Genomic DNA, 21,301 nt, shown 5'->3' with positions numbered 1-21,301 from the left:
TGTCTTAGTTCTTTCTGTCTTTATACATACGCAGAGAACATAGCAGGGTATTTCAGGCTTTTTATTAGCACTAGTTTGGAAATCACAGCGTGAGTGAATTTCCTGTGTTTCCAAAACCTATTATCTTACATTGAATTGGTCTGCTATCTCTTCCTTTTTGGCTGAATTCTACCTGTATTGCTGGTTTTCAGATTCAGAGCCCTTACATAAATCCGTTTATAAAAAGGATTGCTTTGATCAAACTTTGGTAATATCCAAGTGATTACACAAAGTAAATAGGAACTGGCCTTTCTGCACTCTTAGAGTGTAGCACATGAAAATCGGACCTCATCCATGCTAGCGGTATGTAACACTAAGGCCCAGAACATGCACAGACAGGCTGCTAAACCTGTAGCAGCAGCATGCTGATTAATAAGCCAACAGAAGACATCTTTGGCAGTAGGCTTCAGCGGGATCCTAAACCAAAGGTTTTGATCCAAGACCAAACTGGAAGAACACAATGAAGAATGATCAGTAGAGTCGCCACTTTCCGCAGCATGCTGTAGCACACAGGTGCCCCGAGCTTTCCCAGACAGTCACGACACTGCCGACGCAAGTGCAGGGCTGAGGATGCTGCCAGTGCTCCCAAGTCAAAAAGATGGCTGAGTTAAATGTGTGCCAGTAGCCAGAGTGGTGCAGGCGTGCGGCAGGTGCCAAGGGTATATACAAACCCCAGACCACGTGAGTTAGGGGGTGCCTTGTCAGATGCAATGACTGTTACCACAGTCCCATTCTGATAACCCCTTGCAGTCACCACCCAGATCCCTTGCAGTTCCTTTTGTAAGCACCATCAGGCTGTCTTTGACTGCCCAGCTGTTGCAATATGTTCAGTTTCTCTATATGAAGGAGATGAGCAAAATATTTACAAAATACAGAAAACAGAAAGAGCAACTGCAGCAGACTAGTAAGTTTTCGCTAAATAGGAAAATACTGTCCCTTAAGTCACATAAAAGTCTTGATGACAACTTCCATGGCACTGTAAACTTGAACTAGTATCCCTTTTTAGTAATACAGCCTAGCATGAGCAGCAACATTTCAGGCTAATCCACCTTATGCACTTGCCCCATCAGAATCTAGGCCTGCTACACCTTGACCACCTCTATCAGATTTTCCAGAATATCCTTCTCCTGTAAAGTAAATATGATATTATGACCCAAAGAGTTGTTGCAGTGAGGTTTTGAGTCAGATGCTCTGCGTGGGATTGACTGTCTTGCATCTTCCACTTAAAAGGGAAATAATTTTCAAACACTTCGTGTCCAATGTAGACCAGGATTGAGTTCATTCCTGAAAGTAAGCACAGGTCATACCATCTGAAAGAGCAGGTATGAGCCTGCTTCAGAGTAAGCAGGCAGAGGCATGCCAGGCTTATGAAACAGAGTGGCACCGAGACAACAACAGCTAATCACAACAATCACAACAGCTAATGTTACTTGCCCCAAAGATGCTACACATGTGTTTTCAAATACAGCCTGAGGGGTTCTCTCCCCCCAAGTGTTTATTGAAAAGAAATACAGACAACCTATATGCTAAATTGAAAATACAACCAAATCAGTATCCTGCAATTTTATTGACAAGGAGAATAATCACAGTTATTGTCTTCAGGGTGGCCGAGTGCCAACCTATTTGGTCAGATCTACTGCCTTTACAAACAAATGCTGACTGCCCTTCAAAGCTCTGGGATTTCTGGTAGGATACGATACCATGCTGTCACCCTACCCATCTTCCTGTCCAGACACCAGACACCAAAGCTGCTGAAAGGTTCCCTCTGCTGTGGGTTTGCATTCTGTACTCAGATGTTTGTCAAGAGCCCAGTGTGGTTAAAACCACAGTGGGATGCTTTGGAAGACAGGCTTATCTAAAAACGCAGCAACAGAACCTACACAGCTGCCCAGGGGATTTTGTCTCCCACATCTTCAGAAGTGGTATTACTCTGTTGACAGGCCTCTGAGTTTCCCATTAGGTTACCCAAGTCTCAGCAGTCCTTTCCAAAACCGACTACGAACCAGCTGCGGTATTTTGCTTGGTACTAGGCAGCTGTTCCCTGGGAACTTAACTCAAGACCAAACTGAGAACAGTCATTTAGCAATAGCAGCTTCCAGCCCTCATTTAAAGACCTGACAGCCCCTCTCTCCTAAATATCTGGTCTCAAGTGTCCCAGTTCTACGCAAAGATTCAGCTCAAGTTAATAATTCTGGCATCCTTCAGGTTACCTCTTTCTAAATCTTAACTCTTTTACAAGGGAAGCGCAGAAAACATAAAAGGATAGTATCAGTGCAGAAAGAATTTGAAATAATACATTTCCTGCTGTGATTTTACTGACCTGGGTAGAAAAATGGAGCACCTGACCACAGTCTCTTGACATCCACAAGGTAATATATCAGCAATAAGAGGATGAAGGCAAAGCAGCTCATGGTTGTCACATACGATATTGACCTACACACATTTTCAGTAGAAAGATTATTTAGAGAACTATGTGATACAGACAGATCTCAACATAAGAAAGGTAAAACATTCTCCAAGGTAAAATAGTACTTTAACAAAATCACACTAAACCTCTTTGCTTACCATAAGTTCTTGTTTATGGGAATAAACCCTTCTTCTTTAGAACATTTTGTCAGGATAGCAGAAATAATTCCCTGAAATAGAAAGTTGCTAAACTTTATATAACCACTGCAACATGTTTCAGAAATACTAAGTTTGCGTTGTATAAAAATACATATCTATTGAAGAGCTACATAACTATCTGACTTACCATTACTATGCTCCATATGAAGAACCGACTCATAATATGTTTGTGCTGGTCTTTGTAGAACAAGATAATTTTTCCTGCCTAATATAAAAAGAATGCAAAAAATTAATTAATGCCCATAAATGTAACTACATTTCAAGAGCCTGATATATTTGCCACCGGCTACCTGTGCTACGAAAGAGAACATGAATAGGATTTATGTCAACTAAGTGGCTGAAAGGCTCAGAATGGGAACTCTTTGCAAACAATGGACACAGATGGGGAAAACACGTAAATGCAACCCACTCAGCAATAGAGGTGCACCTTTTCTCCCTTCCCTACTACATTAACACTGAGGAAGGGGACAAGCAACTTTGTTAAGTTAACACAATGTGACTCGAGCTCCATCTCCCTCAGCAAGGATTGCACAAAGGAACAACGCCACGTCGACTCCCCAGCCAGCCCCAACAGCTTCTCCACATTGCCACGTCGCACCCTGGCCTGCTCGGAGCACACGCTCCTTTTCACGCACCACTAAGAAATGCGTCCTGATGACTCATTCCTCACTGTCACGCTTCGGTTCCAACCTCTGCTCCACAAGAGATTCCCACTCAATTTTTACCCAGTGCTACATGTGGTAACATTCCTTTCCCAGCACAAGAGTTTCAGGAGTTTCAGTTTGGTTAACGGCTGCTGCACAGACAGACAAGCCAGCAATGACTAACTAGAACTGCATCAAAAAGCATCATGATATCCTATTTTAAACACGGTGGTAAGCTGTGAGCTTTTGATGTTGGTAACACTAATGTGAACCCCTGCCTCCCTTGTGTCTGGGAAGGTGAGCACACCCACAGCACCTATGCAAGATGGCCAACACTGCAGGTCAAGCAGAAAATTAGCAACAGGGAACATGTACAGCTGCACCCTTTAAAACTGTATGTTTAAAATGAAGCTGTGAAGTCTATACGTCTCTTGGCCCTATTTTCCAACATGCAGAGCCAGCCTACTCGCAGCATAAGCCCAAACTTAAAACAAGCAAAGGAAGTTTCCAGGTGGATATTTTGCAAACTTCTTGTGTCCATCCCTTACGAAAACTGAGAAAAAGTCTTGGTTTATCTAATGCAAGCTACTGCCAGGTTAGATTCCACTTCTCTGACACTCACCTCAGGCTAAGTCAGCCTTGAAAGCATTGCTCTGGAAAAGTCTTTGTTAGAATCAGTCTCAGCCTTAAATAAAGAAACCAAGTTGCCTCCCCACTTCCAAGATTCCTTCAAATCTTCCCATTATAGCACACAGCCAGAAAGAAAAGAGGTACCTGCAGTCCCAGAAATGCCATAAAAATGGTATTTATGGTCCCCAGGATCCCTTCAGGATCATATGGCATCGTTGTTTGGTAAATCACCTTAGAGAGAAAACAGTTGTTACAGGGCACATGAGCAACCAATCTCCTTTCTCTTCCATCCCCTGCATGTATCATTCCCAAGGCCCTCCTGACAGCTCTGTTCAGTGCTTGCTTGTGGCTTCATACTGCAAACCAAAACCTACTTACACTTGAAGAGGGATGCTGATAAATGTGCTTTTCTCCAAGAAGCAAACGATCAATGTAACCAGCTGCTCCTCCAGTGCAGTTGGGATACTTTCCAAAGTCTCCAATGCCCCCAGGACCAAGATAGCCCCTAGGACAGAAGCAAACAGGTTATGGCACAAAGTGTTGGTATACTCCACCTGAATAGCAGCTAGTCCACTGGCCCAGCACGCTAAATGCTCGATTTTTTCCCTGGCCAGAGGCACACAGCGAAACACAGGTCCTACATGACAGCTGGCTGGTGGCCACCCTGTTTTGATCATCGCAATGCCATGAGCAGCTGGGTCATGAGGGGACAGGCAGTATCAGGAGCGTAAAGCAATGCTTCAGTTCAGCCCTGGCTACCCAGCCAGCTGCTCCACCTGCTCTGCAGGTGCTGTCCCTTTAAAGGGGCAAAGATAGAGACAGGGATGACATTGCGGTGATCATATATCGCGATACACAGACCTCAGGGAGATTTTAATCTTCTTTAGATAGAAAGGAACAATGATGTCACCTTTATAACGCGAGGTACTTTAGTATCAAAGTAAAGAAAGTTTTTTCACATGAATGCCTCCCTTAACCCTCTTGGCCTAAAAGCTCTCTTCTTCATTCTTTCCCTATGGCTAATAAAATATGTTTTCTACTCAGTAGAAGAAAAACAATCTGATGCCCCACAGAAAGTAGTCTGAGTGCAGAGTCTTACCTGGGACAACCTGGCACTGGTAACAAAAAGGTCAGGCAGAGCCAAATCACTTCTAACATCAGAATAAAAATCCACTGTGGCCAGTAGGGGAGAATATCCGGCAGAGCAGGACATGGCATCTCCTGCATGAGATGGAGGGAGGGGAGTATTAGCTGGGAAGTAAAAACCATGCCTTCGGAGATATCCTGTACTTTCTGGCAGGCAGTCCCCCAGATACAAGAGGGAGCTGTTGTCGTTACAAAACTGGGTTCTACCAATAGACCTTTCATCTTCACAAATGATTTCCAGACACTTAGTTACTTGGGGGAGGGGGAGAAAAACCAAAACAAAAGCCCTCAATGTTTTTTAGCTTGGAAAATATCAAAAGGAATTTTGATTCATGAGTAGAACAAAAGCCTTTTGGGAAAACAGACTCCAGAAAGGCCAAAAAGTAGGATTACTTTCCCCTGCTGTGAAAAAACACTGCCAAAATTAACCGGACAAAACACAGGCCACAGGACTCAGCATAGAGATGCCTGTCCCTGGGGTCCCTCAGCAGTGGAAAGTCATCAAAAATGCCTGGGAATGCCTGCTTCTAAGCACCATCTGAATGGATCAGTGAAATCCTCAAATACAGCAAAGCTAGATGTGATAAAATAGACTGGGACACTACAGAGTGCATGTTCCCTGAAATTTTTGCCAGGTCACACTGCACTACACATCAGGTAAGATGCTACATGTTTTCTCATCATTTCTCATGTGCTCTTTGTGCCCAAACAAGAGCAAAAGCTCCCAAACCCTACTCAGTATCGCTTGTCATCTCCCCACATAACTCACCAAGGCCCCACTCTCAGCCCCAGCTCTCGTAAACAGAAGTTCGAGAGCAGCAACCACCAGGTACGTGAATCCCAGCCTCTGGAGCACCCCAGGAATACGCAGATTATCCCAGGACACTGAAAAACATGCAAGCAATGTGGAAGACGAGTAGATACGGGCTCTTTTGTAAATACGAAAGCTACCCTTCTCCATGGAGAGCTGAGACCCACTACGCCTGCAGGTACAAGGGACACCTCCGCTCTGCCACCTCACTTTCTGCAAGTCATAACCCTGGGAAAGTCACTACTAAGAAGATAAACAGTGGTCAGCACAGGGGTCAAACAGAGTGAATTGCGTCAGTGTGGAACTGAACAGCGCTCTACAGGATACCATCAAACTGCCCCCATGCAACTGGCCAGTACAGCAAGGCTGACACTATTTTCTCAACAGCCCAGCCAAGGAGGCAGGAACAACAGTTGCAGAAATACAAGGAAAAGAGCATGTTCCACTCACATGGTCCAAGGCAGTAATTGGGATTCACAACTATGATTCCCAGCAGGATTAGCAGAAAACTCCTCCAGAGGATTTTCCTGAGCACATTCCACTTGGAACTTCCCCACCTCAGCATGGAGCTCAATGACAGCGATATCGATGTCCCCATGATGAACACAAACCTGGAGAACAGAGCAGATGGGAAATGGAGCTGACAGATGTCTCATCACACATGTGCATGACAGCAAACACTAAAGCTAACAAAGTAGCCTGCATTGGCCCAACAGAAATGCATGCATTGAGTGAAATTGGACAACTTTATTTCCTCTGATTGCTAGGAATTCCAAGACAACTGAGCTTGCACTGTGGGACCTTTCCACCTCTTTCAGTGCTCAGTTGAGGCAATAAAGTTCAGGGAAGTAATTGCATTCTGGTCTTTTTGCAGCAATACATATGCCACCAAAAAATTATCTTACCCAAAATTAAATTAGCATCTTCAGAGCAGTAAAACACAAGCTGAAAATCTATGATTCAAAGTCAGAACTGACCCGCTCCTCCCCTCTAGATTAGGTTCACAGTCCAAGTCCAGCTCCCATCTCCAAGAGTAACCACAACTGGTGTGTATTTTAGAGAAGCATGCTAGGGGCAGATGGGATAATTGCTTCCCCATAAGACCATTCTCTGGTTATAGAGGGATTAGCTTAATCCAAAATTCCCTTGGCTATTTTTTCTCTGGATACACATCAGTCCAGCTTTGAATCTTGCCAGACTGACCGCCTTCAGCACAGTAGCGTGGCAATGAGCTCCTCAGGGATACTGCACTTCTACTGGCAGGGTAACCCTGGGCCTCCCACTGATATTGGGGCAGGGGGGGGGGAAAGAAGATGTGGAGCAGCCAAAAGCACTTAGCTCTTCTACTGGTTCATAAGGATGATCCTGTTATCTGAACAGGCAGATTCCTATCAGCTGTCTAACACAAATTCACCCCTCCACGTACATTTTGACATGGAGGCAAGGTGCACACAATGTTCTCCTTGCAACCCTTAACATAAAGAATCACTTGACACAAGAACTATTCTTCAGGAAGACTTACCATGGAAACACCAGATCTGCCACTGTTAATCCTACAGAGAAATACAAAGGAACACATTATTTACCTTGAACCCTCCCTAAATTTTAACAACATTATTGCTGAGTTTCCAGAGGAATTGCAGGCTGCTTGCAATTATTTGATGCCCCCAAATCCAAAACACTTTATAAATGAAACTTACAAAGAGCTAATCATCTTGCTTCACTGCTTTTACCATTCTTCAAAAATAGGGTCAGCACTGATTGCTGTGTCTTGGGAAAGATTTCAGGGATGGGATCCCTGCTATTCTCCACTAGGGCAGCACGATGCCTGACCCCTTCCCCATCAGCTTGCCAATCAAGGCGTTACGTTTGTACAGCATCGAGCACCATCAGCTTGACTGTGGTCATTAAACAATATAGAAAAGTTAAAGATATGAACCTGTGTCAAAAATGAAAAGGTTACATACAGATTGTGATCTGAAACCATCCCGTCATTGTGTGATGAGCAGGACTATACACTGCTTTGCCTATTAACCTAACAGGCCAGATACCCTGCTGAGGCAAACTAGCACAGCATCCCAGCCTCCAGCTGAGCAACAGCTCGCTGCAGCAGCTGCAATGCTAACCATATCTAGATACTGCTGCAGTTAAAACCCAGATGAACTGTCTCAATTGTACTTTACCATTCCAACTCTCATGTTTGAAGAACCAGTATTTTCCTCCTCCATAGTTAACAAACACCATAATTATAAGAGAGAGCCTAAAAAGACAACAACAAAGTATCACATCGATGAAATACATATATGTGAACACACGCTTAATGTTTACCCCATTAAAACATTTCTAACTGTGAGATCTGGTTTATTTTATTTTTAAAGCAAGATTATGCAAAGTTTCCAGCTTTGCCGACCAGGAAGCAGCATCTCAAAGATCATGGGTGGTGGTGAACCAAAGTAAGCTCCTTCACATAGCGTTTTTGCACTGAACATATATTGTTCTTTTCCACCCTCTGCCACAACTTTAATGTTTCCTCAAACTAGATCAACTGCAAAGTGTTTCAGAAAATCCAAGAATTAAAATCTTGATTATCTTCCAAGTAAAACAGACCCCCTTGAACTGTCCATCTGCTATATATTTCCATACACTGTCAAACTGCCATTGGAAAAATCTTATTCTCCTTGGAAGAGTTGCTTTTGAGCAAGGTCTTATGCTCACCCTCGGAATGTGTCCAGGGAACGCAGTCGCTGCCGAGAGGCTGTGCTCCACAAACGCGGGGTGGGATCACTGCTAACGGAGTCTGTTGTGTTCGGGGACCCGAGCTCCTTCGGGAACAAACCAGACACACGAAGGGCAAGTCAGCAGCTGCATCAGCTGCCTAGGGAACAGAGGTCAGCAAACTGCAAACTTTCACATGCTGTGTTTGTCTTTGTTCTCCCCATCTTCCTCTTCCTTTTGTTTCTCCACTTGCTACTTCTAACCCCTTCATGGCTTCACCATATTGCAATAATATTTGCAGATGCTCCACACTCCACCTTTGACCAGGGTGGAAACAACAATGCAGTGAAAAGAGCCTGTGTTTGAGACTGATGAGAGTTGGGTACAGTCCAAATCAGCCACAGACTTGCTGTCACTGTGGGTGCTGCTTTACAACAGAGCTGAGCAGATCCAGTTGCTGACTCTGAAACAGCATCCATCTCATCCCATCAGCACTTGTCTGATACCACAGAGAGACTGTTTAGAGAGCTAAACCAGAAGAAAATTAATCCTTTTAAATGCAGGAGTGGCTTCTTTCCAATCGAGTTCCCTAAATCACCCTGATCAGCCCCAGTGACAGCATAAAGAAGCAGGCATCACTGTAACACAGCTATGGAGATGAACTACAAGAATTGCTGCAGAGCTCTGCTCCCAAATCTTTTGATTCTAGACAGGTTTGGACCTCCTAGATGTGAAGCCCAGACTGTGATGACCTATCTGTATTCTAGTACAAAACACGGCTCACACAGAAATGCCAGCTTTAGGGCTGCCAGAGAAGTCTCGACTTAAATGTAGATCCTGCTAAAATTCCTGCTGTGCTGGAAGCAGACATGAAAGCTGGCATTTCTTCCCTTCCCTTACATTGTCTATGTCAGAAGGGGACAGTATTATCATTGACACGTTTGCTTCAAGGGAACTAAAGAGGGCACAAAGCTCTATGTTCAAGACTTGCAAGAGCTCTACTGGGAATCCACTAAACTTGCATGGAAACCCAGTCTAGCACTCTCCAATGACATAATATTGCCTGTCTGACATCAATACAAGATTTGCCAAGGGCAATATGCACAAGGGGAAGATGATTAGTAATAAACAAGTCCCCAGATAGTGTGTGTTCCTCAGAGATGAAAACACTACAGAATGCAAATTAAAGATACTGTGGTCACTCACAGAATTAATCAGACGATCAGTTTCTCTGGGGTTCAGTTTCTTGTAAACCCAGTTTCTGACTGGATCAATTCTGAAAGAGTAACAGTTTAAAACACAAAACAAAACAATAAGTACTTTATAGCCAATTTCATCTTAATATCAACTATTTAGCAGCATAAATCAAAAGCTGGGACAGTCCCTATTTCTGTTTTCCCAGCTCACATACGTAATACTGAGATTCAGCCAGTACCCGGGACCTCAGTGAAGTCCAGCTATGTAATTACACTGCCACAAGCTCAGGTTCGGGGCTTTATTCTTGGGTTGTTTACAGGCAGGGATGACTCACATCATTCAGTACACAGGATGGAAGGCTGCATATGCTACAGACACTTAGGTCCCACTGACTTGTATTGCCGATTCAGGGCTAGACCCAGGAACAAGTCACTGGAGGGAGAGGCAGGGTGTGCGAGCTTACATTGGACATCAGCTGCTCTGCAGTAACTGCTCTACAACACAAGCTAACAAGGCTGCAAGATATCCCTCAAGGGAAATTGTATCACTCTGTATTTATTATCATATGGACAGATACCACAGCATAACTTCTACACATAACAGGACGTGACCTGCAAGCAGGGCTACAGTGGGACTCTGAAGCACCACCACGCTATGATGCGTGTTTTTAAACTGTCAGCCCCACTTCACATGCGAGGAGGTATTACAATACTGTTCACTTACTTCATAAAAAGGCGCCCGACAATCAGGATAGCAAGGATCCCCATGTAAACCAGGAAAGCAAAGAGAATAGCTACATGAAAGAGAGAAGAACACAACTCTATAAATGATCTAAAAAAAACATTCAGCAGCCTGGGCTTGGCCAAGTGTGACACAAACATGAGAAAAAGCCCAACCCACCAATCATCACACCACCTTCTCCATGCAATACATATCCCCAGCCTGAGTCCCACAAAAAAAAACCAAACCCACACAACAAAACCCTAAAATAACCCAAAACAAAAGCAGGCTAGTTTCAAAGTGCAGCTCAGTGACTGCACATCTCAGCATAAAAAAGGCAAAATAAAACTGCACTGCATCACAAGGCAATGGTCAGAAAAGAGCCTATGTGCTATACATTCTAAAGAAACCAGAGATTTAGAAACAGCCTCAACATGAATAAGACAGGGGAGAGGGTAATACACCAAGTTTGCAAGCACGGACAGTTTTTCTTTACAGCTGGAAAACTGGAAGGACTGAAGAATAACCTAATATAAAGGCAAAGAATGGACAAGACGTAGACAAGAGTTTGAAACAGCCTCAGAAAAGAGATGAACAAAAAAGCAAGACGTGTGGTTTGAAATTAAAAGTGCAACAACAAACAAAAATCCAAACACGGTATGAATCGTTTCCTATTTTGTGAGAGAAGCAAGACAGAGGGAAGAAGAGGGAGGATTCTGTGTACATACATAAACATACAGGGGAACAGGAACTAACTCTAAAAATATCTCCCTCTGGACACATACCCACTGATTTTTCTGAGCTAATCCCTGCTGCAAAAAGGTTGTGGTCATACAGTATATCATGTGAACAGGCCTGATCCTGGTCAGGGCCTCAAGATGGGTGTATAAAACATAAGGAGGTAAGATGCTGACAGAGGAGCAAGCACATGACACATCTTCAGCACAGCATGAGCGTCTGCACAGGCTTTTTAGGAAGTTGGTTCTGCTAGGAGACATGCAAGTTGTAGAATGAAAGGGGAAAACAGAGCGTTACATACGGAGGTAGCTGTTGATAGGGCCTTCATTGATGACTAGGTCACAAGAAACAGTTTTGGTGCTTGTACTTAGGGTCTTTACCACAAGGGAGTAATTGCCAAACTCTCCAAAATGATACTGAATCCTGCAAAGGATAAAGGAGATGAAACTTGCTGAGCCATCACTGCTACGTGCAGGTACCACAGCAGCATTTGGGGGGTGTAAGCCTCAATGCTTGTAGGAAAGGCAAGCTGAAAACTTGGCCTAACAGCGTGATCTAGCAAGGAGCCGCCTGGCTCTGCCTTTGCCCAGCATTACCGTCCCCTAGCCCAACACAGATGCTTTACCGCACATGCACCGCCTACTACATCACCTGTCGCCTTAAGCTACAGCCTCTCTGCAAGAGAAACCAGGCGCTTGCACATGCTGGCTTAACACATACCATTTCAGCTCCTGCTTGCACCTAGATCCTTTCAGCACAATTACAATGTACACCACAGTTACAGCAGCGGGGGGGAAGCCTGAACTCTAGGTCTAAACAGTCAGGAAAAAGGTGATGAGCAGGCAATAAACAGGTGCACGACTTCAAGAAAAAAAACCCCAAATATAGGATAGAGCTATGCAGGTGTTGTCTGGGGCTGGGCCACGTACTTGCAGAGCTCTCTGTCACCCACAGAGCCGTTGAGCAAAAGGGTGAGTGGACGCTGGGTATCGACCATTACCGCCGCTGTGCCCAGTTTTCTCAGGCTCCTGTTGCTGGGTGGGATGATCGCCAGGAACTGATACAAGCACTGTGGAAGAAGAGGGTGAAGGGAGCTCATTAATGCCAAAGGAGAGTGAAAGGGGGTCCTGCTTTGCATAGCAGCAAAGGAAAAGACAAGGGAAGATGCCCAGGGGCTGGAGCAGCTCCGGCTGCGGGCCTTCCCGGCGTGCCGCTCGAAGGTAAAACGGAGGCAAAGCAACCTAACGAAGCCACGGGGAGACGCCAGAAAAGCCAAGCAGCCCCGCCAAGGGCCGAGGCAGGGCTGTCAAAAGCGGAGGCCGGTGCGTGACACACACACGGTACCACCCCTCCGCGGCTCCCTCCGCTCACCTGGTGGCAAGCGCCGGAGAGGGCGGCGAGGCGGAGGCCCTGCGCGGGCAGCTCGTTGCGGACAAGCAGCAAGGCCTGGTCCATCCGCCCCGGGGGGCGCCGCTCCGCCGCCGCCGCCGCCGCCCCCCGGCGGGGCCCGGGCCCGCTCCCCTCCGGCGGGCCTTCCCCGTGCGGCTGCGTGAGGCCGGGCGCCATCAGCAGGGCGCCCAGCGCCGCCGCCACCGCCGCCACCAGCCCCGCCGCCGCCGCCATGTCGCTGCGCTCCGCCCCGGGGCGGGGCCGCCGCCGCCACCGCCCTGCGCGGCCGCGGCGGGGCCGGGAAGGGCCGTCGCTCCTTCCCCGCGCTCCCGCGGCTGCTGCGTTTTCCGGGGTCAAGCGGCCCTGCCCGGGGCGGCCGGCAGCCCAGGGCCTCCTGTTTAGAAAAGCAGGAGGATGAACAGCGAGGCGAGCGTCGAGCTTGAAACCGCTTTTAACAGATACCGCTGCCACGCGTGGCCTTTCTTGTAGGCTGCAGGCTCAGGACCGCGGTGTCTGCGAGGCAGCTATGTAGCCTGCAATGAAAAATCCCTGGGCTGGGAAGAGGGCCCTGCTTAGCCTCCATCTTTCACGGAGAATGCAGAAGGCATGGCCATGGAAAAGAAACCGCACTTTGTTAGGAGGGAGTTTCCTCCCAGGGAGGCATCATCCCTCTCGTTGGTGTTACTGCTTGCGGCCGTCCTGCTCCTTAATGCCCTTCTCTACCTGTACCTCAACCAGTTTTACATCTCTTCGGGACGTGTTGAAACGGACCCTGCCCTTTGCTCTTTCGGGTACTTCAAACTGGGAGCAGTGAAGAATTGTTCCCCGTGGCTCTCCTGCGAAGCCATAAATAGGGAAGTCAGGAAACTCAAGTGTGTTGGTGAAGGTGCGGTGAAAAAGGTAGGTTTGGTTTTACTTTCTTCTCCCCTGTGGATAAAGAGCTTTCACTGTTTGCTGGCTAATTAATGCCCATACTGCTGTTATAATTATCCTCGCAGCAGCTAATTACTGCAGACATCCAGGGGCATATGGCTACTGGTAAGGTGCACAGAACAGGTAGGAGAGCATGACCGGAGCCCTGGGCCACCTCCCTGACACCGAACGACATCCAGCTACACAAGAAAAGTCACAGAGATTGGTGAAGTGCTTGTGGAGCCTGGTACAATCGTGGCAGAGTAAGACTGGCTAGTTGGGTGGTATGAAATAATTTAATTCATCTGCATTGCCCATTCCAAAGAAAACTTAGGAAATCATGATGTAATGATGGTGTTGATAAGGGCTTGCTGTGAGAGGTACATGGCCCTACTTAAAGGCTTGACTGTGCCTGGTGACTGTAATTTGCAGTTGTGTCTAAGCAGCTCGGAGGTCAGCGGCAGCTGGTAGCAGTCAGTGGAAGAAGGCTCTCCACGTGTCTTACGTGTCTCTTGTGTGTCCTCAGGTCTTCCTTTCCGAGTGGAAGGAAAACAAAGTGGTCCTTTCACAGCTCACCAACTCAGAACTGAAGGAGGACTTTCTCCACGGACTGAAGATGCTGAAAGCACTTCAAAGCAAGCACGTTGTCCGGCTGCTTGGCTACTGTGAGCAGCAATTCACAATCCTCACCGAGTACCATCCTCTAGGCTCCCTGAGGGGCCTGAATGAAACTCTCCACATCCCCAAGTACAAGGGCATGAACACCTGGCATCGCAGGTTGATGCTTGCTATAGACTATGTGAGCATCATTCGGTACCTGCACAGCAGCCCTCTGGGCACCTTAGTGATGTGCGACTCAAATGACCTGGACAAGGTCCTCTCTCAGTATCTCCTAACAAGTGACTTTCACGTCCTGGTGAATGATTTGGACGCTTTGCCTCTTGTGAACAGGAGTGCCGGCAGGCTGGTGAAGTGTGGTCATCGGGAGCTCCGGGGCGAGTTTGTAGCTCCCGAGCAGCGATGGCCCTATGGAGAAGAGGTGCCGTTTGAGGATGACCTCATGCCCCCCTACGATGAGAAAACAGACATCTGGAAAATCCCAGATGTGTCAAATTTTTTCTTAGGCCATGTTGAAGGAAGTGACATTGTGCGACTGCATTTGTTTGACATCCATGCAGCATGTAAGAAGAAGGATCCAGCTGAAAGGCCTTCTGCCCAAGAGGTCTTAGACACCTACAGGAAAGTTTTAACTCTGCTTATTCGGGAGGCGGCCATGCCTGGTACTAGGGAAATGTTATAGTGAATCATGAGACAAACAACATACTGAAGTTGATGTCCTTCCTATTTATTTAGCTTGCCTGAAGGGCAAAATCTCTGTCCCCAAAACTGAGAAGATAACAACAACTGAACTTGTACCTTTTGGTCTAAAAAAAAAAAAAATCCACCCAATGCTGGAGCTGTGCAAGCTTCCCATTGGCATGTTTAATCTATCATTGGAAGAGGAGGAGGGAGAGAAATGAAGCTGTGTGGGTGCAGGGGGAAATTTGTTCCTCAAGAAATAATAAATTTTCTTTTGCAACATTAACACAAAAACTTGCTTAAAAAAATCTGCAGAAAAAGAGTTAAAAAAAAATATTGGCCCACTTAAACTGGTTGGCAGAGGACTGGAGAGCAGAGACCATGGCATGTCCCCCACAAGCTTTGTGCTCATTCCTGTGGCTTTGGTCCGTGTCTTATCTACAAAGTCCTCACCCACTTCCCCACGGAGTAAAAGCAGTGGGTGAACCCCCATGCCAGAGCCCCAACGGCAATCTCTCCCTGCTGGATGGCAAATAGGTTGGTTTTGGAGCTGTATGGCCATTGCTCTGTGGGCCCCATATCCCACACCAGCAAGCATGTGGCCACTTTGGAAGCAAGCAGATGATGCAGATCCTGAAGAGCCTGCTTACAGACACATGCTCTTGGTTTTCAAGCCTTTGTCCCGTAGTGTTCTCAGACAGCCTCTTTGGAGATGAAGCTGTAAAACAGGATTCTCTTGCTCTTTTTTAATCCACAGATATCCTGAGCACTTTGGAAGAGAGCTGAAGGGTATCTTTTTTTCATTCAGTTATTCTTGCTGAGTGTCATCATGACTTAATGGAAGGGGGAAGAACAAGGAACTCAAAGAGAATGTGACTTCCTTCCAGAGCAGTAAGCGTTAAACAAGAGCTTTGGAAAATAAAAGCCCTGTATTCAGAGCATACAACTCTCTTGGGTCTGAATTCAAAGCCTGCTAAGCATAAAGAAAGGCTGCTTTTTTGTTCAGTGTATTTAGGAGAAAGCTTTTGGTACCTACATGGACGTTACAGTCTTGTACCAACAGCTGGAGAGGAAGATTAATGATGCCTTAATCCAGCAGTAGGCTCTGTTTGGTGGGATTGGGATGTACTTGTTCTCTCTGTGAAAAAACAGGAATAGTATGAACGAGACACATGGACTCTACCATTATGCACCTGAGGACTTTCTGTTCTGCAGACTAGGTCTTTGAAAGACCTAAGGGCCTGAGACAACTTTCATGTTTTGACTTGAGAGGTGATTTGTAAGCAGAGAAGTACACGGTCGTTTCTGCTGAAGAGTTTTGTTCTCTTCTTTGCTGTGCTGATATTCCTCTTCACCTAAACAAGCCGTGTTATGACTGCACTGAGAACATGCAGTCAGTTTCTATACATAATGTTCAAATGCACGTGTTCTATTGCTACCAAAATTTTATTGTAAATGGGAAAACTTTCCTGCAAATTACTAAATTCATACCTGATTTCACACAATGCCAGCAGGAGCCCTTTAAAGGCTGCTCATTATGGCTTTCCTTTCCCTCTGGGCAGTCTATTTTCTTAAATTAGCTGATTTTTGCAATTTTTCACTTGTGCAGTCCTTCCTGGCAGCTTTGCTGCTCAGGTTGTCAGGAAGCAAAGCTCAGAGGTCAGGGTGTCCAAAAGAGAACAATGATTTTGGATGCTTCGTGTTTGTTTTGGACTTTGACTCAAAACACCTTAAAGAAGCCTGGGGAAAAAGAATGCTCTCTCTGTTGTAATTGTATCATCCAGCCCATGAACTCTTGAGTTGTTATTATTAGGGTTAGAGTTCCACAGTTCCAGCATGAATCCAGGATGTGCAACAGTTGGAAAAGCATTCTGTTACAGCTCCTCAAAGCCAGGGACCAAGCTTTGAAGGGCCAAGAGTCAAATCTTTTGCATGTGCCCCCAGCAATAACTTGTTACGTCTTGTTAGCCATCGTGCATACTTGAAAGAAAAATCGGCATCTGCTGCCTGTGAAGTAAACATACCATGTGTTTTTTATGAGAGTAGCAAGGACAGACAAGAAGAACCTGCCAAGCTTCTTATGCTGGTCTCTCTTGGTTAAGACAAGCTTCTGCTTGGATTCTTGGTCTGTTGTGTACTGTTGCACCTTGCAAACAGCCATATTAATTTCACAGAGTGAAAAACAAATGAGGACAAATTCTGGTTCTGCAGTTATTTTGCCATGGAGATGTCTCTCTCTGTTCCTGGATGAAATAGTTACAAATTTTTTTAAGAAAAGGTGTCTCCCTAAATATTCACCCTGACCACTGGGTCCTCCACATATCTCTTCCCCATTCCCTCTCCTTCAGCTTGTGTGTTGTCCAGTGTTGTATTTCAGCAGGAATAAATTACATTTGTTCATTTGTTCTGAATACTGCATTATGGAGCTTCGAAGCTTCTTTTTTGGGATGTTGTTTCTGTCTATGAGGAAACACTAGATGGCAGCATGAAGGTCAGCTTAGCATTAGTTATTAGCAGTTGCAGTCTCTCATGCCCAAACATAGCCAGGATCTGGCCTTGGAGCCAGTATTTTGCTAGCAAACTTCCACAAACCCCTAAAAGATCTCATTGTGTTTGCATTAGCGAGTCTGTAGTAACAAGACAGATAGATATAAGGGCTGTCAGAAGAGGCACACGTGCCAGTTGAAGGGGCTACCTCCCCTTTAACTTGCTCATGGCATTTGTGTACTTTACCATCCCTTTTAATCTCAACCTGGTGCAACCTCAACCAGGTTTGAGGGTCACCTCCTCCCAGTCTTTCAATAAAATCAGAGGAGTTTGCATCCTCTCCATCCTTCTTCCCCACTAACCCCTTCCACAATCTCAAGATTGCATGAATCCTGACCCCTCCACATTTCCAGCTTCTTTTCCCTTAAAGGGAAGGGGCAAGGCCTCACAGAGAAGGAAAAAGAGGCAGACCAGCTCTACATGCAGTTGCCTCCTCTCTTTCCAATTCTCTCTGCTGGCTATTCCAGTTTTCACCACCAATGACAGCCTTGGATAAATATTTGGGGGCTTTGCTGCCTCCGTACAAGCAGTTCTTCTACGTCTGGTGAAAAACATCAAAGGATGAAGAGGAGGAAGAGGCCTGTTCACAGCTGGAAGCCTGCAAGCCCCTCTCTCCTCATGCACTCCCCAGACTGCTCTAGGCCAGCAGACATGACCTCCCCTGCCAAGGCCACTGCCACAGATCTGCCTAGCCTCAACAACAGCTGCTGGTTCTCATCTCAAGCTCAAATCAAGGGGCCCACACTCCCTGTCCTTTCCCACAAAAGATGCTTTTCCTGGGATGGTTATTGCCAGGTTTCCTATTGTATCCCTGTTCCTCCATCCCAAAAGTCCAGCCAAAGAAGCTGCACAAAGACGCAGGCCACACAAGGAGAAGGACTGCTACTGGTGCTCATCTCGTACAGAAAACTTCAGAGGAGGTTCCCCAAACCACCCTAGGTGGTCAGTGTCAAGGCAGATACAGTCCCAGTGGGCACAGGGCTTTTGTTTGCTGCCATCACCAAGATGAAGGCCTTGGGTCTGGCCCCTTGTCCAGAGACAGGACAACCCTTTTGCTGAGGTCAGTGATCTGCACCACCTTGCCCTTCCCTTTTGGGCAATGCCTCCTCTGCCATCCCTGCAGCAGTCCCAAAGCACATCCTGCCCATCACATCTGACCAGCTAGGCAAAGAACCCAAGCAGAGACCATCTCCCAGACTCAAGAAATAGCACCTGGTTCGCAGACTGAACCCCCCAGGACACTGCTGTGCCAGCAGTGAAGACAGGGAGACCTAGGACACGCCAGCTGAGCCTGCTGACAATCTGGCTGTGGGTGCCAACTGTGTCAGGGCATCTGGACCCACTACTGGTATGGTATGCTCTACCCTTGGTCCGATGCTGTTGTCAAAACAAATTCCCAGTGGATTTCCCAATAAAGTTTAGCCCTTACCAGCTAGGTTTGTACCACAGGATACAGAATGGAAACAGCCTGTCTCAGAGCAGAGTCCCAGATTCAGTTCAAACCCACTGCTCCTTTCTTTTTCTCCTCAGAGTCATCCAAAGAATAGCACTGTCAAGGTCATGCTGTTTTCCTTTCCAAACTGTCTGCTGGCTTCAGGCTTCTAGGTGGCTCAAATCTGATTTAGTGTCTTTCTCTCTGTGTGCCGTGGGTTTCAGACTACATCCTAAAAGCAGGTCTATAACACTAAAACTGTACAGGTGAGCAGCCTTTACGGCAACTCATCTGTATGTTCGACACCATCAGATGTAAAAAGTATTGCATGCATATATGCAGCAGCTGCTATGGAGGTCCGGGTAAACGTTGAGGAAATAAAATGGACACAACCCATTTAATTGAACAGGGTTTTTTTTTTCTTTTTTGAAGGACACTTTTGAAGTCCATGTTACTCTGTATTTAATAGAGTGGTAACTATTAAGTGTATCAGAAGTTTAGAATACCACACAAACTTTTTGACATTCTATCACAAGCTCTAAAACAATATTTTCCTTTGGTGCCACACAAACAAAGCATCAGATCATTATCTTCTGTGAAACAGAGGCAGTGCTGTTTGCCAAATATAATTTGTGAGATATTTGGCAGAATTTGCAACTGTAAACCGATTCTATCATTATGACTTACCAACAGTCAAGAGACCCTGGGAACAAGAAAAAAGTGGTTCTCAAGTTCTTCTAGCATGATATAATGCATATATTTGTAGAGTTCATCCAAATAAATTATATGCTAGATGGTACTTTTAAAAAAGAAAAAGGATTTTATGGTTTTATTTTAATTGAAATACTGTATACTTGAGATGACCACATGATTTCCAATAATTGTCAGTCTGTGTTCTGAAGTCTATAATCCAGTATTTATCAGGATTAAATGGTGAACATTTTTACATGACAGTGATATTTATGTCTCAGCGATTTCTGATTCTGTTTAGCTCTGGGTAACTCAAAATCCATTAAAAATTATATATTTATATAGAGACAGACACACAGATTCTTTGGCCATAATTTTCAAAAGAACAAGCTTACTGTTAGATTCCAGCATTCACATTTTGAATATGGAGTAACTGGATTTTCAAAACTGATAATATTCAGCAGCTTTCAGTCAAATTTATAGTAGGTGCTGGATGTTAAGGACTTTTGGAAAGTTCTTTCCTTGTAGAGCTGGAAGACCCTTTTCAGCAATTCTCTTGATAAATCTATGGGACTGAAGTGGGTGCTTTTATCAAGTACACGCTAGATTTCTTTGTGGAATGAACAAAGTTCCCCCTTTTGAAAAAGTTGGGATTTTTTTTTTTTAATTAAATCACACAGCTATGTATTTTTCTCCTCAAGAGCTGGTTCCTGTGAGGAGTTGTGTCTGACCCATAGCTGAAACTCCCCAGGCTTATGTGTAACATTACTGTGTAATGTTGAAAATCTAGCCACTAAGCTTGGGTCTCCATTAGCTATGTTTTGCCAGAATAGCTTACGCCAATGCCATATATTATTATTATATATTATTTGTTTGGTGCCTACATGCTTTGGTCACAGGCCAGGATCCTGGAGGTCAGATGCCACACAAGCATAGCACAAAATGACAGTCCTTTCCCTACAAGCAGCTTTAGTATAAGAAAATAGAAAACAACTGATGTCCTCATGCATTAACAGCATACACAAGCATTGGTTATCCCATCCCACCTCATCCAAGCTACAAATAAATATGCTACATAATCTACACGGACAGGTCACACCATTTCTTGTGCACGTAACGACAACTGCAAGGCCTGACTTAGCTCTGACCAAATTCAACAGCAGCTTGCATTCCCATTTCTGAAGGTGTTTCAGGCGCCTAAGACTGAAACAACAGCCCAAGCTATAAAAGGAAACAACAGTGTACCAGGACAAGCTAACCTAGGCTTAAGAGTCAACCAACTTTGGTATTTGAACCAGATTCTGCAAGGAAGTCATGCAGAAGGCCTACACCCCCAGAACTCCTATTGCTACAGGCCAGCAAGTGGGAGATCACCCCTTTTTCTCAGGTTTGCAAGGCTGTCACACTCACCACAGCACTGAATGTTGTGCTCCTCAACGTAACCCTGTCCTACCCACTGTTTAACATTTGCTAACTTCAGAGGGGTATGTGGGGGAAGAAAACCTCCCTCTGCCTATCTTCTAGGTTGGGGATGAGTGGATTATCTGAGCCTTAAATCAAGCATTTAATTAAATCAAACAAATCAGGCACCTGCTGAGTGAGGCAGAGTCTGTTCCTGTGTGCTGGAGGCTGCAGAGAAAACCCTAAGACCTGAAGTCATGGTTTGTGGATGCGGGCCTTGGTTTCCTCCGGATGGGAAGCTGGGTGCAGAGTCCTGGGGCATTCCAGCCCCTTCCCAGGTTGTCCAGAGCACAGCTGTAGGGTTAA

General features: G+C 45.6%; 2 protein-coding genes across 10 annotated transcripts in view; one reads left to right on the top strand and one right to left on the bottom strand.

Moving 5' to 3' along the window:
* Positions 1-43: 43 nt before the first annotated feature.
* Positions 44-21,301, bottom strand: part of HGSNAT (heparan-alpha-glucosaminide N-acetyltransferase) — a 26,482-nt gene continuing 5,224 nt past the window's right edge. For 7 of the 9 annotated variants that reach the window (XM_072863314.1, XM_072863316.1, XM_072863310.1 and 4 more), the window contains 17 exons: positions 21,125-21,289; positions 12,195-12,334; positions 11,567-11,688; positions 10,531-10,600; positions 9,817-9,886; positions 8,611-8,717; positions 8,079-8,155; positions 7,418-7,448; positions 6,346-6,506; positions 5,854-5,969; positions 5,038-5,159; positions 4,317-4,443; positions 4,083-4,169; positions 2,792-2,869; positions 2,605-2,675; positions 2,360-2,472; positions 44-1,323 (listed from right to left, as the gene is read on the bottom strand). In XM_072863314.1, coding sequence (XP_072719415.1) covers positions 1,142-1,323; positions 2,360-2,472; positions 2,605-2,675; positions 2,792-2,869; positions 4,083-4,169; positions 4,317-4,443; positions 5,038-5,159; positions 5,854-5,969; positions 6,346-6,506; positions 7,418-7,448; positions 8,079-8,155; positions 8,611-8,717; positions 9,817-9,886; positions 10,531-10,600; positions 11,567-11,688; positions 12,195-12,262 — 1,602 coding nt within the window. In that variant the 5' untranslated portion in view covers positions 12,263-12,334; positions 21,125-21,289 and the 3' untranslated portion in view covers positions 44-1,141. Of the gene's footprint in view, positions 1,324-2,359; positions 2,473-2,604; positions 2,676-2,791; positions 2,870-4,082; positions 4,170-4,316; positions 4,444-5,037; positions 5,160-5,853; positions 5,970-6,345; positions 6,507-7,417; positions 7,449-8,078; positions 8,156-8,610; positions 8,718-9,816; positions 9,887-10,530; positions 10,601-11,566; positions 11,689-12,194; positions 12,335-12,636; positions 12,897-21,124; positions 21,290-21,301 lie in introns of those variants that run through there. The other 2 variants (XM_072863309.1, XM_072863318.1) reach the window with 2 other exon arrangements.
* On the top strand, positions 12,923-17,781 carry POMK (protein O-mannose kinase). The gene is made up of 2 exons (XM_072863319.1): positions 12,923-13,554; positions 14,093-17,781. The coding sequence occupies exons 1-2, from the start codon at positions 13,261-13,263 to the stop codon at positions 14,864-14,866; spliced, it is 1,068 nt and encodes a 355-aa protein (XP_072719420.1). The 5' UTR covers positions 12,923-13,260; the 3' UTR covers positions 14,867-17,781.

Source organism: Ciconia boyciana, chromosome 5, assembly GCF_034638445.1.
Source record: "Ciconia boyciana chromosome 5, ASM3463844v1, whole genome shotgun sequence".
Taxonomy (NCBI): Eukaryota; Metazoa; Chordata; class Aves; order Ciconiiformes; family Ciconiidae; genus Ciconia; species Ciconia boyciana.
The sequence above is the reverse complement of the archived record's forward strand: the minus strand, read 5'-3'. Positions and strand labels throughout refer to the sequence as shown.

Coding starts and splice junctions, on each gene's coding strand:
- POMK (XM_072863319.1), top strand. CDS start 13,261: ATGGCCATGGAAAAGAAACCGCACTTTGTTAGGAGGGAGTTTCCTCCC. Junction 13,555..14,092: donor GTGAAGGTGCGGTGAAAAAG/GTAGGTTTGGTT, acceptor GTGTGTCCTCAG/GTCTTCCTTTCCGAGTGGAA.